The sequence below is a fragment of the Vespula pensylvanica genome, chromosome 20 (genome assembly GCF_014466175.1).
Source record: "Vespula pensylvanica isolate Volc-1 chromosome 20, ASM1446617v1, whole genome shotgun sequence".
NCBI lineage: Eukaryota > Metazoa > Arthropoda > Insecta > Hymenoptera > Vespidae > Vespula > Vespula pensylvanica.
Genome location: NC_057704.1, coordinates 3,023,886 through 3,040,868, shown reverse-complemented (window position 1 = coordinate 3,040,868; position 16,983 = coordinate 3,023,886). Strand labels below are relative to the sequence as shown.

Below are 16,983 nucleotides of genomic sequence, written 5' to 3'. Positions count from 1 at the left end.
GCTTAATCGATAACACATTGTCCTACGATACAATCGAGCAAAATCAGTCGATCGTCGTGAAATTTTACAAATATATCACCCCACGAGAATCCAAAATGAATAATCGAAATATGGAGTTCGTACGAGACCAAGAACGAAATGAAAAACTTCGTTTCTTTGTCCTCTCTCTCTCTCTCTCTCTCTCTCTCTCTCTCTCTCTCTCTCTCTCTCTTTCTCTTTCAATTACAAAAGAAAAATAATATTCGTTGAAAAAAAAAAGAAAAGAAAAAAAGAGCTAGAAAGATCGACGTTTATCTAAAGTTCGTTTACCAACCGACGGGACGATCTAGCCTCGGGCTTAAACTCGAGCTCGGGTTTGGGGTTCGCGATCATCATCGATGTACGTTTCAACCTTTACCTTTGTATGCTCGAATAATTGACCGTTCGAGAATTCGACTACCTGAATTTAACGTGAACGAAACGATCGTTATGCAAACGATATTCTAGTGTCTCGTACAAGAACAGCTATCTCATGTGTACTCACATTTGTATTCACATATGTACTCACATATGTATGTATGTACGTATGTATATATGTATGTATGTATGTACGATGCTATATATTAATAGTTCACATAGAATCATAACATTTTTATCAAGCTCCTTACGGAAATGTTGAAAATAATGAATCGAAAAACGATTTCGTTAGATTTCGTTAGATTTCGTTAGATTTCATTAGAGTTACAGAAAGAAGAGAAATTTCTTGAAACAATAATATATTTAAGTTGGTCCAATGACGATCGTTGTTCCTTCTTTCTTCCTTTTTTGTTTCTTTTTGCATCTCTTTTTTATTTTTACTTTTTTTCTTCCGTTCATTTATTTTTTTCTTTTTTCTGTTTTACTACTAAAAAGAAAATCCTTTTCCTAACTAGAGCTACACGTATCAACGTTCATAGAATTTATTCTACGTGATACAACAGTTCTATTCGACTGATCCATACCAGTTGGATCGATCTAATTCATTTATTTAAACTTTATTGTCAAATTAAATTTATTCGTATATTTCTCTCTCTCTCTCTCTCTCTCTCTCTCTCTCTCTCTCTCTCTCTCTCTCTCTCTCTCTCTCTCTCTCTCTCTCTCTCTCTCTCTCTCTATTAGAATCTTCATTTTTCTCTTTCTATCTTTACCTAATCGACGATCTCTTTCAATTTGTTCTTCTTTTAATTCCTCTTCTAATGGAGATCAAGAATAAAGAGCCACGACGAAGAATCATTTGCCTACGTTCACAGAGGTAACTAACCGGGAAATCAAACCTAACGAAAACCAAATCGACTCGTAGTACCGAAGAGCTCTTTGGCGGAATCATGCCGGGCACGTGGATCGAGTGTCATTACGTGGCTCGTTTTCCGGCTTTAATTAAATGCCGTGAAAAAAGAAAAAAAAAACCTGGCGCTCTCCTAGATTTCACCCAATCGTGATACGTGAAATGCGAGAGGCTGCCACCTCCTACGAGTCTCTCTCTCCCTCCCTCCCTCTCTCTCTCTCTTTTTCTCCTCACTGTGCGTTCGATATCTAGCCGCCATTTAAACCGAGGCAAAAGCAGAATTACCAGAGTGCGGCAGAAAAGTCGAAAGGGTAGAAAAGAGGGAGTGAGTTCTAACGAGCGACACTTACGAACGCGTTTCTACCCTGAAAAACTTAGTATACTATTCTCTCTCTCTCTCTCTCTCTCTCTCTCTCTCTCTCTCTCTCTCTCTCTCTCTTTCTCTCTCTCTATTTCTATTTCTCTCTCTCTATATATATTTCTCTCTCTCTCTCTCTCTCTCTCTCTCTCTATCTCTATCTCTCTCTCTCCTTTCTTACATTTTCTTCATTTCATTCCTTAACTCTTTCTCCCTTTTCCCTGTATCTCTATTTTTCTCTCACCTCGTATAGAAACATGGACTATACATGTTGGAAGGGATGAGAGAGGTGGAGAAAGAGGGTAAAAGAAAGGGTTAACACGTAGGCGCGTCGTAACGAAGGTAATTACACGCAACACGCGATAGTCGTCGTTCTCTCGACGTTCTCTATTCGAATAGCCAACGATCGGTGAGAGGCTCGTCTCGCGAGCACGTCAATAAGCTTAATTGCTCACATGTGGATCGCACGCTTCTCCTTTATCGCGTGTTTCAACATCGGAGACGCTTTCGAAATAAATAAATAGAAAAAAAAAAGAAAATAACAAAAAGGAATTCGAAACTAAGAAGAAAATACGTACACGTCTACTATAGACTTATGTACATATATATATATATATATATATATATATATATATATATACCATATAAAAACGATTACGACGATCCGCTAATTATAATAGTTTCCTACGAGGGTCATCAATTTTATTTATTAACTTTTCAAAAGATAAACAAGTTTAAACACTTTCGAAATAAATCGAACGAAAATGTCTCGAGAGTATTAATTTGAAATCTTCTTTTTTTTTTGTTTGTTTCTTTTTCGTATATTTCTCTTTCTTTTCTTTTTTCTCTTTTATTCTCAGACCTCGTTCTTCTTTGATCTCCCACCCCTTGAAACTTTTATTCCCTTTAATAATCGAGAAAGAACGCGTCGAAAACTACGGGTAAAAATATTTTTTAGAGTTTACGAGAATCGAGTACGGAAAACGCAACATCGTCGGACGACACACGCGGAATCTCGTGCGGCAATTCACATGGCGTTACCCGATACGGAATATTAATTGCCAGTTATTGGTATCTCATGGATTACGTTATATCGGGAAAGCGTGACTTTTGGAGCGAGCGAGTTTTCGCTCGTGGCAACGCAATCCACACAAGCACGTTTCTCTTCCTCTCTTTTTTTCTCTCTCTCTCTCTCTCTCTCTCTCTCTCTCTCTCTTTTACTCTCTCGCATACGTATAGACTTTATGAACGAACAGAATTCAAAACTGCCTTTGTCCGGTACAAGCTTTGTCTTCTTTTACGCTTTTCCCACGCATTTGTCGTGGTAGCACACTCCTTGTTCCATTCAACCATCCTTTAATTCTACCTTCTATCTATTTCAAATGAAAAATTTTAATAATTCATATCTTCCGAAATAATACGTAATTATATAATAAAAAAGATAATACGTCGTATAGCTTAACATATGATGATTAAGAAACATTCGGCAATTAGAAACTATATAACTTTATAATATATCTGTATAATGTACAGTAAAGAAAAAAAATGTACAAGAGAAAAAGTATTGTAAAAAAAAAAGAGAGAGAGAGAGAGAGAGAGAGAGAGAGAGAGGAAAATATTTTATTACATGGTAATAAAATCTCGCATCGTTCGGATCAATTTTAATAATACATTTGTAATATATGTAGAAATATTATATATATCGTGTACCATGCGTATATAGATCGTAATATGGATGTTATTAAGTGAGGATGCATTTTAGAACGAAAGTTAATGAATGAAAGAAAGAGAGAGAGAGAGAGAGAGAAAGAGAGAGAAGTAGAGTAGCCGTAATGACGAAGGAGGTCACCCACGTATTAATATTTCTGTAATTAAAAGTATAGTGAGTTGGGACGCAATAACGAGATATTACGTCGCAAACATCGCTAAAAGACTTTCGAGTCTACAATTATTTACGCTTGTAATGAGACTACATACCAGGGATGACAAATTATCGTCATGGTACGGATAATAGATACAAGACACATTTTTATCAAAAACCTCAAATTACACGATCAACAAATTTTGATCTCTTTAAGAAATTTAAAAAAGAAGATAAGTCCAAAAGGAAAAAGGAAAAATCAAAAGAAAGAAAAAAAAGGAAAGATTATAAATATTCTTTCTCGACATATATATCGTTGAAATTTTTATCAAAAACTTCAAATTACGCGATTAACAAATTTTGATCTCTTTAAGAAATTTAAGAAAGGAAATAAATAGAAAGGAAAAAGAAAAAAATTACAAATATTCTCTTTCAATAAATATCGACTGGACCCAATTGATTTCAACGTTGACATGTGAGAGTACATGCGTGCGTACGTGCGTGTTTGTTTGAGAAAAGAGAGAAAGAGAGAGAAGAAAAAGAAAAGAGAAAGAAGAAAAACGAAAAAACCCGAAACTAACCAATCGCGAGAGAGAAAAATATCGCGAGCTGCGAGGTAATTTATTGCAATGGTAGAAAAGAGATAGAGAAATAGAAAGAGAATGAGATAAAAAAAATGGATGGCTAGATAGATAAATAGATAGATAGATAGATAGATAGATAGATAGATAGATATACAGATATATATATGTGTGTATGTATACATACACACACACACACAAAACCAGAGAGAGAGAGAGAGAGAGAGAGAACGATACTATACGACGTAGAAATAAAACCATTTTTCATTCTCGCACACGAAAGTTCTTAATGAGTGAAACTGAAAAATTGCGGTACTCTTCTCGCATGCATGCACGTAACACGACAACAACAACAACAACAGCAACAATAACAATAATAACGACGACGACGACGACGACGACGATGACGACGACGAGAACGACGACGACGACGTAGACGACAACGATTCGACGCAAAACCAACGCATGTAGGTAAACCCGCATGCAGTTGCACTTGTGTTTTGATTACACGTGGATGCTACACCCAACGGCCCTTTCCCATCCCCGAAAAATGGAATAACGTGTGCATATTTATAAACGTGCTGGCGTATAAAAGTAATTGCACGTAAGTAAATGCATATGCAATGGTTTATATGAAAAATGTGAATGCATACGAAACAGCTCATATTCATAGATATATACATACATACATACATACATACATACATACATATATATATATATACACACATATATATACATAATAAAATGAAAAATGAAGAATGTGATACAATAATAATAATAATTATTATTATTACTATTACTATTATTATTATTATTATTATTATTATTATTAATTTATTATTTTAATAAAACCATTATAATTAATAATTTTTATTATTAATAATTGTTATTAATTTCATTAATATTATTAATATTATTAATTATTATTAATAAAACCATTATAATAAATAAAACCATAATAATAATAATAATTATTATTATTAATAAAACTATTATAATAAATAAAACCATAATAATAAATAAAACCATACTTATTATTATTATTATTATTATTATCATTATATATTAATAATAAATTATTATATAAATTATTATTATAAAAAAGGAGGAAAGAGAGAGGAGAGAGAACAAAAAAAAAAAAAAAGAAAGAAAAAAAGAAAAGAGAAACCAGAGAAATTTTTAATTCATCCTCCCAACCACGAAATCTCTTAACAAGTTTAAAGCAACATTTTCATGATACGTTTTAATAAAATGACGTATTACGTAACGCGTAAATATCATACAGGTAGAGTGCAATTATCATACCGTGATATAACGATACGCAACGAGGACTAGAAAGTACATCGAAAATCTCTACGACATGGGAACAACGCGTTAAGCGACTAATAAACTAATTAACGAATATGTACAACCTGTAAGAAATAATTTTCTTCTTAATTATCCAATGCGAAAGTCTCGAAACTATTTTCGTACTATTCGATCGAAACTATTTTCATTAGACAAGCAAAAATTTATAGAAGGAACCGACGCGTCACGAAAGAAACGATGAAAAAGCATCAGAGCTTGAATAAACGAGGAAGATTAGAAAAACGCGTAACATGCGATTACTCGATAAAAGGAGTGTTCTCTCTCTCTCTCTCTTTCTCTCTCTATCTATCTCTCTCTCTCTCTCTTTCTCTTTCTCTCTAACTCTGACTCTGACTCACTCTTTATCGTGGCAAAAGAGGATCGTTAAAGCGACAAACTCAACATCTCCTCGCAATTATCTCGAACGCACGCTCAGCGAATTAACGCGAAGATGAGAAGGGGTTGTTGAAGAATAGCATAGACTCGAGCATATGGAATAGGGGATGTAGGGGTTGAGTGGGTAGAATGAGATGAGGATATACGATACAAGAAAAAAATCATGATACTCGCTAGCTAACCTCGAAGGACTATACCTGTATCCTTATGCAAATAAATACATTAAGGGAACCATAGAAAGAGTGAATGAAAGACAAAGATAGAGAGACAGAGATATAGAAGATGAAAAAATAAAAATAAAAAGGGAAAAAAAAGAAAAAAGAAAAAAAGAAAGAAAATAACAGGAAAAGGAAAGGAGACAGAGTTATTCGCGCTTTGTAAAGTTTCAGAACAAACGTTCTACCTAGCTATCTACCTAACTACCTAACCACCTTACCCACCTTTCTCTCTTTAACAAACGAAAAGGTGAAAATGAACAGAGACTTGTCTCACCGCACGCGCTTTTGCGGATTTTTCAATCACGTTCCGCAGCACTGACAGGATTAATAAAGCGAAACGGCGCGCACCGAATTTCCAAACTCATTTCATGCAGAATCGAATTGGATTTCCAGCTTGGACTCACTCTATTCTGTATCTCTATGTAACCGAATGAGAAAAAGAGTAATAGAGGTGTTGGCATACCTCACTCTCTTGTTCCTTCACTGACGAATATTCTCACGAACCCTTCTCCCTTCTTTCTCTCTCACTCTCTCTCTCTCTCTCTCTCTCTCTCTCTCTCTCTTCAATCCCTCCGTCACTAACATTCTCTCTTTTTGTCTTTCCCTGTCCTTGATGGCTCGTCTCTTTGATGTATTTCGATGGATAGGGCATTCTACCCTCTTGTTCTCTCATGAGAGAGAGTATATTAGAAAAATAAAGGAAATGAGATATAGGGTAGACTAATAATTTATCAGCATTTTAAATATCTCTGTAATATATTTTTGATAACGTAGGAAAATGTTTTATATGAAATTTCTATGACACGAAAGACGACATAAGATCGTGTTAATATTTTTTGCGTTGATGAAGACTTTGTATGGACGTTTTCAAGGTTACATTTAATTTTTTACGTGGACTCGTATGAGTTTTTTACTTTTTTTTTTTTTTTATCTATAGGACGATAGTGGGTAACGATTTATGACACAAGGTCATTCAAAGTCATCCAAGGTTAACAATTACAAAGACAAAGAATTTTATTATTTTGAATTTCTATTATTGCGTACTTGTGTCCATCAGTCGTTGTATTTTATTCATGATTCCCTCGATCACGTTATGGAAAACAATTTTTTTTAATATACGAATATTATTCATTTAACAAAATTAACGGTGATCTTGAAAACTTCTATACGCCTGCATCCACGTAAAAAATATTTACACCATCATCTTATGTCAATCTATAGTGTTATACAAGTTTTGTGTATATAATATTTTTCTTTGTTATAACAATTAACGGAGATATTTAAGATGGTAATAGTTATTAGTTCACCCTACACTATACACTTAGTAAGAAAATTTAAGAAACAATGTAATCGTTCGTAATTTTTATATAATATTCTTTATACATAGATATAACTAAAAATAATATAAATAATATAAAATAAAATAATACAATAAGATAGCATGATGATGAAATAATATCTCATTACACTATTTTTAATTTCAACTATATATATATATATATATTTCAGAAGATAAAGAATATTAATAAAAAATGGCCGAACGATTACTTCGTTTCTTGACTTTTGTCGGTAAGTGTATAGAGATAGATAAAAAGATAGCGATAGATAGAATTGTGCAGTTCGTTACATCGACACTAAATAATCGATTTATAAAAATTCATGGGGAATTTTATTTTATTATATTTTAAATTCATAAGGAAGTTTTATATCCGAGTACTGTGACTCTATTTATTCGCTGAGAATCATCGAATTAAAAAAAAAAAGTGCAAAAGAGATAGAGAGGAAGAGAAGAAAAAGAAAAAGAGAGAATATATAGATATATGAACGTATATACACATAGATATATATCTTATACGTATATACGTATATACACTTATACGAACATATATACATTTTCTCCTGGGTCATCCCTCTTTTCACGAATTTTCTCCAACAGTATAGAACGATCCATCACTAGCAGACACAACAACACGAGGAGTGCGGTATCGAACTAACCCTCCTCATTGTGTCTCTAATTGCGAACAAACCCTCTCACCCCATTAGTAACTAAGTAGGATGTAATAATACCTAAGCTACGAAACGTTTCGGAAATAATTTATTAAAGTATTAAAAAAGTAGAATTTTTCGAGACAGTACATTGAAATCTACACCTATATCGTTATTTTGTTAAGTGTATTTAGATACATAAGAATAAGCGAGTATTTAATTAAACGTATAAATTTCTAATGAATATTACAATCGTTTTGGAAGGATTAAACTCGATGTTAGGATCGATAAAAATTTCTATCGGAAAAAAAAAAAAAAAACGAATTCGTAAGTTACGTAAGGAAGAATAGAAATAGTCGAAAGAAGAGTCAAAAGGTTAGTTAGAGTTGGTCGTATAAAAAAAAAAAAGTAGAAGTCAAATATACATAGTGTGCGTTTTAAAAGTATTCCGTGCGGAAAATAAATAAAATTCGACAGAGACGTACGATGAAAGTGTGTGTGTGTGTGAAAAAGAGAAAAAGATATATAACACACACATATATGCATATATGGATACATACATACATACATACATATATACGTATATGTGTATTGTGTAGACGCACATATGTGCATACACACATCTATATATATATATATATATATAAAGGGTGGAAGGAAAAAGTCGGTATGCTTTTAGCAGTCACAAAATTCGGAAACGTTGACACGAATATATCTCACGAAAGAACTCACTGCCTCTCGAATTTGCGTGTAGCTTTCGCGCGAATCCTGGGTTATATGTATCGCAACCCAATGAAAGGGGGATGAAATACAAGGGACGTTCCGAGAGGGGATGAAACGAACGGCGAGATAGTACGTAACAAAAATTGAAGTAGGAAGGGAGGATGGATGGAACCGTAGCAAATATTTTTCCTTCTAATTTAATTTCACTCGATGAAATGCAAAACGTAACAACGTATCAGCTTCCTATCTTTCTCGTAATCAAAGGATCATAAAAATAATTCTAATCAGGAAGAAAAGAAAGTAATTCTCATATACGAAAGATGAATAATGTAATTATATAATTTAAACAATGGAGATAATCGTTTGGAACATGTGTTGGAACATCGTCGTATAAATCAAAATGATTTGATAAGAATTAATTATTTTATTATTACGTTAGATTTCAAAGGATATCGATATAAATAAATATCTACGATTTTAATATAAAATTAAAGTATAGGATATATCGAATCGCAATGGTGGTTAAACTTATAGCTCTCGAGCTCATAAACTCTGATATCTTTCTCTTTCTCTCTTTCTCTCTCATGGGAGTAAACACTGTTGTAGAAACTTTGCTTCGAAGTTAAACCGAGAGCAGGGTATCATCCCCCTCTATTCTCTCGTACGACATCACTCGTAGTTTGAAAATCTTTTCCAGGTTGAAAAAAAGATTTGCGAACGAAGCTTTCTCATTATTTTAATATTTTCTGTTACGGTGAAATAAAAAATAATATAAACGAAATATTATCAACCATACGAACGTCGAAGGAACGTTATATAAAAAGTCATCTCTTTCCTTTTTCATTTTTTATTTAATTATGTATATATAATATATGAAATATATATATAAAATAAATACACTACTAATAATAAAATACGTGTAAAGAGAGAAAGAGAAAGAGAAAGAGAAAGAGAGAGAAAACAAAACAAAACAAACAAAATAATTCTTATTATCCTCGTTTCAGAGTTATCGATGAAAGCTTGCAACGCAACAGAATCGAACGTAACACGATCCATCTTGGACGACGAAGACGATGAGGGTGAAAGTGAAGAGGAAATTACATTTGCTGAATTTAAAGAAAGATATAGAAGACTTATACCGTACATGGCCTTTTACGCAGCTAACAATAATCTAAACGTACAATCAATAATACCTGGAAAGAATTTTGTCAACGTGCCATCGAACGACGGAGTTACGTCATCAAGAAGATCGCAACAGTATCAACCCTCTTACTCTCGAACCAACGTCGGCACCAGAAACAACATTCTAAACAATTACAGAACCAACAACGTTCAGAATCAATTGAGAAAATTTGTCCCGTCCGTCCAATACGATCCAAACGATATTAACGGCGATACAGATTATTTCATACCGATAAGATACAATACAAAGGTAAATCACCTTGATTATTATTCATCATCCACGTATAATCCGTATCAAGATCAAAAACAATCACATGCAGAAGTAACGAACACTAACACAGACGAGAACATACAAAAGGATGATCGTCGATACGGTAGACCTATTCGACCCTATCTTTCAACAGGCAATACAAGAGAATACGTTAACAGGAATCAAGGGTTGAAACCTATCCAAACGAATTACCCTCAAGATTACGTGTACGATCACGTAAGTGGTTCATCGTCAAAAGGAAAACCTATCGTTGATATTAATTATCCTAGTGAAGACGTCGAGTCTCTTCGATATATTCCCCAGCCAGTAATATCGAAAGGTACCCAACAAACCATAAACGTTCTTGATACTCCTCCTCCTCCTCCTCCTCCTCCTCTTCCTCCTCCTTCTCCTCTTCTTTCTCATGTTCCTATTAATGGAAGACAACCGGTCAACGTTACACCACAGAGGAATTTAAATTTTGTTAATTTAAATCCAATAATCGAAAGTTTTCAATTAACCGAACGCCTACCCGAAACACTGGATAAAAATAATTTGGACAACAGTATAAAAACGCTCATTGAAATACTCAACATTCTTCACAAAGCGAAAATAGAGGAATTCCCACAATTGCCTCAACCATCCGTTGTTACTACTAGACCGATTCAAAGACCCTCTAATTATTACCAGAAATTACGTACAAATACACGACCGAAAGTAATTACGGAATCTAGGTTCCCAGCGGTCCCAACGTCTTTGTTAATACCGGATGATCCGGACCGTTTAAAACCGACATCTTCTTACGTGAACGAAGTCAAAGCTAAAGTGATTGTTAAACCTGTTGCTTACACGGTTGACGATTTCAAATCGACTCCTTCCTACAAGGACAACGAATTTCGTCTAGTTACACCTAAGTTACCCGTGCAATCGAGTTACCCTATTACGGATGAAAACAATGATAAGAAACTCGTACATTTTCAAACGGCTTATACACCCCAAGATATCTCTCAACAAAATCATAACAATAAAAATCCATTGGAAATATCGACTCAACATTCTTACGAAATCACCGAAGATCTTAGCGACGATATAATAGATCCAAGTCGTTTTACAATACCGCAAATAATTACTGAGACAACGACGGTGTCCAATCAAAAACAAAATGTCGTCGAACAAAACGAAATTTCTACTTCTCGGCCAACCATTAATCATCCGTCCTTGAAATATGGTGTCACTCGTGGCAAACCAAACGTCGATTATCCGGCTTACGCTGTTATTCCGGAAACCGAATTCAGTTGTAAGAAGCAACGTTACAAAGGATTTTTCGGTGATCCATCGACCGGTTGTCAGGTAAGAAAAAAATTATTTAATTAAATCGATTTTCTCTAGTTTCTTTTCTCGGCTTGTTTAATTCGCTTCATTAGATTTATGAAATTGTCCGTCTTTTTTTTTTTTTTCTTTCCTTGTCCAAGGTATGGCATTACTGCGACCTTAATGGCGGCAAATCGTCATTCCTGTGCCCGAACGGTACCATCTTCAGTCAGGTTGCATTGACTTGCGATTGGTGGTTCAATGTCAAGTGCGAATCTACGACTCAATTGTACGTTCTCAACGAACGTCTATACAAATATATCCTTCCGATAATGCCGAAATTCCCGGAAGACTTTACCGGTCCGGAGGTCGATCGATATTTAGAGATCAAATTCAAGGAAATGGAAGCTAAGCTAAAAGAAAAAAAATTAAAGAAACAACAGGAGAGAAAGGACAAGGCCAAGGGCAAACCGATCGACGATAACAATAATAAAAATCGTGAATAATTTTTAATTGCGAATGGAAAATTAAATTATATCGATTATGCTCTTTTTTTAAACGTATATTATATACGTGTATTATATATACGTATCTTGTTGCCATTAAGATCTGTTTTCAAAAAAAAAAAAAAAAAAAAAAAAAAAAAAAAAAAAAAAAAAAAAAAAGAAAAAGGAAAAGAAAAATCGTGATTCTTAAATATATGTATACTTTGTGCAGTAAAAGTAAGATTATTTATCATATCGAAAAACATCTACACCTAGACGAAAACTATAATAATTTTGCAATTTATTATTAGAAAGTCGAATGAAATAATGTAACGTATGTATGTATGTATCATGAAAAATTTGTTCTGATCATTTTTTTTTTTTTTTTTATCTTTTTCTTCCCATAACTAATCAAATTAATTTTTTCTTTGTATCGATCGTACTAGCTGATTTTTTTTTATAGAAATCTGAGCGGGTATAAAATGGCTGATGATATTCATAAGTATTTTCTCCCTCTCTAGTCATACATGCTTACTATGTAATTATTTATAGCGGAATGTGCTCAGTTAATTCAATATTATTGTACCTAAATGTTTATCATAAAAGACTTTCTATAATAGTCCTTTGTATAGACATGAACCTTACTTATAATATATATATATATATATATATATGAGATATAAATTTCATCCATATAAGAAAAATATTTGATAAATGTTATTGCGATGCATCATAACAAATCAAGATTGTATAAACGCAATGTAAAGTTATAAACGCAGAATAAATCTATTTATTACTCTTTTTTTTCTAGAATCTACAGTGTTTTACGATTGCCTATCACAATATTATCCTTTTTTATTATAATTTTTTTTATAAGATATAAAGAGGAGATTCTTACCTTTAAAGTCTGCAGAACACGTTGTAGACTCTCCGCAACATCGTCATACGCTTTGGTAAAATCGTCCATTAATTCTTCGTTCTACAAAGAAAAATACAATTTATGAGATATTTTGAAATATTATCTTTTACAAAAGAAAAATTAAAATAGAAAAACAAAACGACTGCTAACCCTTTCTAATAATGAGATGTGATTATGCTTCGAGTGATAACGTAACATGCAATGCGAACAACTAGATATTTGACAATCGTTACAAAAATAGCCCACATATTCGATGCAGGTATCAGAACAAACACTTAATATTGTCAAAGGTATATCTTTTGTTATTTCATTTATTAGAATTTTGGAATGGTTTTGTAAAGCTTTTCCATGTATCTGCAAAACAATGAAATGATAAATCTACGATACTTAATGAAAACAAAACAAAAAAATGTATATATACATAAACTATTTATATACCTACCTTCGAATAACACGTTTGACAATAAAGAACATTACATTGTGGACATCGCAAGGTAGCCTCTATTTCACATTCATGACAGTAACCTTTTTTAAAAATAAAATTCACTATAATATTGAAAAACTATATGAAAATTTGTATATATATATACAGCATCAACTAAAAACCTGAGATTTGAAATGGTCGCGTTTTTTGAACGACCGTTTGAGTGAAAGATATATCTGGTTCTTCTAAATATAAACAAGGTTGATGATTTGCAACGACAACCAAACCCAATGCATAAATATTTAAGGGATACAATTCAGATTTGTTCTCTTTGGCCTGCACAAGCTCACCGCACAACGAGCAAGATACTTCAGGATATAACTTTGCGCATCCATAGCAAATCGAATGTCCGCACTCCAATAACAAAGGAATTTGCTTCCCACGCATTGTTAATACTTCTGAAATAAAAAAAAAAAAAAGAAAGAAATAATCAGTTTCAAAAAACATTCGTCGAACTCTACAAACGTTTCTTGAAACTTTGTCTATCGATTCTTTTGTCACAAAACTAACAATATTTCTAACCTTTGGTACGTATAAGGAAATTTAATCTTCATTATCTTAACAAATTTGATCGTTTTAATATCGATATTTTCAATTATACTAAAATACATAAGAAAAATAAAATCAGCGAATTTTGATCGGCTTCTCTTGTAAAATTCTTAATATTTTCAAAAAAAAAAAAAAAGAAAAAAAGAAATAAAAGCTAATGACGAATCTACTTTGAAAGAAAGAAAATAAAAGAATTGAGAAAAATAAATAAAAGAAATTTACCTCGTATAATAAATAGACATTTGCAGTGGACACATGTTATATTTTTTAACTTCGTCTTTGGAAAATTATAATTTGGCGCATCTCTATTGGCATCACGAAAACCGAACATCGTTATTTTTCAAAAGATAGAAAAAAGAAATTCAATACGTAATATCACGTTATTAATTCCGATTGAAAACGATACCGAAATTTTCCTTCTTTCGACGCGAATTCACTACACACTAATGGAAAAGACACGCCGCTTCTAGATTCACTGTTTTTGAATCTTCAGCCAGGAATGGCACTCGAATTTCCTGGGCCCGTGTCTCATAATATTTCTTTCGTTTATATAATATATTCCTACAAAGATTACATTTCTTTCGATATTATTTAATACAAATCATCGTCAATATTCTGATAAATGTTTTGATAAAACAACTTGATAAAATATTCTTATAATGTACATGTATATACACATATATACGAATAATAAATATTTTAATTTGTTCGACGAACGCGAGGAAACAATTTGCGAGAGACAATTAGAGAATAGAAGGGGAAAAAAAAAAAAAAAAGAAGAACAAAACAAAACAAAAGAAGGTAGTTACTCGTCGAAAAGCAATTTACTTCGAATCAGTGGCGCCAAAATTCAATTAGTCATTTTTCGATACAACAATGGCATAAACCATTCGAAAACGTAAAATATTATTCGTATGGTAATGGATGTATATTTATTTTCTTCTTCTTTTTTCTTTCTTTTTTTTTTTTTTTTAATAAACTTACAAAAATGAGTTTGATATATGTGTGTACGTATATATATATATAGATATATATGAATATATCTGGAAAAATTATTAGCGCGACCGAGTAGTGATAAAATTTACAGGTTATAAATGCTAATATGTTACTTAAAGTGTCACTAATACGCAAATCGTTGAATAACGTATATATTTTAGTGTGAAAGACGATCGTGATTGATATTGTGTTACCTCAAACGTTATGTTTACATCGAACAATAATATATTATCGTTTACACGAAGAAATAGATATTTTGCGTTTCTTTTTTCTCACTTCGTTAAAAGTAAACACTAGTAAGTATATTTCTAATAAATATATTACGTAGCATGTAAAATGAGGTTATTTCTCGACAATTTATTTTCATACGTTGACAATAGATTTTCTTTTTATGCTTACCATATATATATATATATATACTTGTTTATTTTTTTCTTTTTTTTAATTGTCTTTATTTTCTTCGTCCATTTTTTTCTCTCGTTACTATCACGCAAAAATATACGTTCGATTGATTTTATTCGAAGAAATAGAATTCAATCAAAAATCAAAATTGCTTTCGAAATACATTGATATAATGGCGACTATAAATTTGATAATGAAAATTGATAAAATTGTATTGAGTTAGAACGTTCAATATATACCTATATGATATTTTAAAACTTTCAAAGTGATCTTTTTTCTCTTCTTTAGAAAGTTTAAAACATTGACAATTTTACATGACGATTTTCAAGTATATTATATACATACGTAAATACTCGTGTACATCTGACACAATTATTACGTTGTTACTTATAGTAATATTCAGTGTTACGCATAAATACGTAAATAGATTTACAAAATTTACGTTAGGAGTTCGCTGAATAGTCATCAATTAAACGATCGATACTATTTTCTATACCGATCCAACGTGTATCGTGTTTGTAACGTTTTTTTTTTTTTTTTAGTATACATACTATTCTACATAACCTAAAAAAGAAAAATAAGGAAAAGAAAAGAAAAAGAAGAAAGAATTAAAAATGGAAAGGACAGAAGAAACGAGCCGAAACGTATTTCAACAAAAAGAAAACAAGAAAGAAAGAAAAGAAAAGAAAAGAAAAAAAAAAATCCAAACAAAATACAAAACGCGAATCGTTTCCGAACGATTGGAAAGGTTATGTGATAACGAGAGAGCAAGATGGTAGAAAAAGAAAAAAAGAAAAAGGAAGAAAGACGAAAAGGAAAGAAAGAAAAAAGAAAAAAGAAAAAAGAAAAAGAAGAAGAAGAAGAAGAGTATTCGAGATCGCGTCAAAATCGTTTCCATGCGGAAGCTGCGATCTTTGGTTTAAGAGATCGTTCAAGACCGTTAACGTAGCTTACGATTCTTGTCAGCTGCTGCTGTCTGGCGAGCAGAAGAGTCGACATTGACGATCACGTGCTCGTCCGAATATTACCGGAGGACCAATAAAAAGCGTAGAAAATAAATAAACAAATGAATGAACAAGCAAATAAATAAATCGATAAATAAATCGATCAATCAATGAATCAATCAATCAATTGAAAAAAGAAAAAGAAAGAGAAACGAAAAGAAGAATAAAAAAATATCTTTACGTCGCGAGATACTAAAGAAGTTACGAATAAATCGAAATGTTACAAATTCGTCGATGACGGCTCGACATATTGGAAGTTGTTATCGTAAAAAAATAATTTTGTCATTCCTACTTTCGTTAAAATATATATCTAACGGCGAACGAAATAAAATAAGGAAGAGAAAAGATGATCGAAAATAAAGAAAGTAAGAAAGCGTGTTTGTACGAAGTTCGAATAATCGAAATAATTTCTGTGTTATCAAAAATGAATCGACAAAGCTTGATCGGAATAAGTGTGTAAAAGAGATGGCGTTGATGATACTCTAGCGACGTACTGACGTCTGACGATCGTGCGTGTAGTATTCTGTTTACATGTAGAACGTAATAAGCAAGGACATACACGCACGTTATACATATCTACCTATACAAATGCGGACACACTTACGCCATCGTCGAAGCTAAATAA

The 16,983-nt window shown here is 32.4% G+C and overlaps 2 protein-coding genes and 1 long non-coding RNA gene across 9 annotated transcripts in view; 2 read left to right on the top strand and 1 right to left on the bottom strand.

The window, feature by feature from the left end:
• The window catches only part of LOC122635963, a 68,490-nt gene extending 56,385 nt beyond the window's left edge, over positions 1–12,105 (top strand). The window contains exons 2-3 of the mRNA XM_043826700.1: positions 9,781–11,558; positions 11,681–12,105. Of these exons, the coding sequence (XP_043682635.1) occupies positions 9,781–11,558; positions 11,681–12,025 (2,123 nt within the window). The 3' untranslated portion in view covers positions 12,026–12,105. The remainder of the gene's footprint in view (positions 1–9,780; positions 11,559–11,680) is intronic.
• The window catches only part of LOC122635962 (RING finger protein 17), a 229,881-nt gene extending 214,625 nt beyond the window's left edge, over positions 1–15,256 (bottom strand). Inside the window, exons 1-5 of one of the 7 annotated variants that reach the window (XM_043826695.1) lie at positions 15,147–15,256; positions 13,530–13,805; positions 13,366–13,448; positions 13,074–13,277; positions 12,903–12,983 (exon numbers count right to left, since the gene is read on the bottom strand). In XM_043826695.1, the coding sequence (XP_043682630.1) occupies positions 12,903–12,983; positions 13,074–13,277; positions 13,366–13,448; positions 13,530–13,794 (633 nt within the window). In that variant the 5' untranslated portion in view covers positions 13,795–13,805; positions 15,147–15,256. Of the gene's footprint in view, positions 1–12,902; positions 12,984–13,073; positions 13,278–13,365; positions 13,449–13,529; positions 13,806–14,178; positions 14,338–15,146 lie in introns of those variants that run through there. The other 6 variants (XM_043826696.1, XM_043826692.1, XM_043826694.1 and 3 more) reach the window with 6 other exon arrangements.
• Positions 15,108–15,932, top strand: LOC122635972. The gene is made up of 2 exons (XR_006328820.1): positions 15,108–15,248; positions 15,897–15,932. It is a non-coding gene; the product is annotated as an uncharacterized LOC122635972 (long non-coding RNA).
• Positions 15,933–16,983: the final 1,051 nt, after the last annotated feature.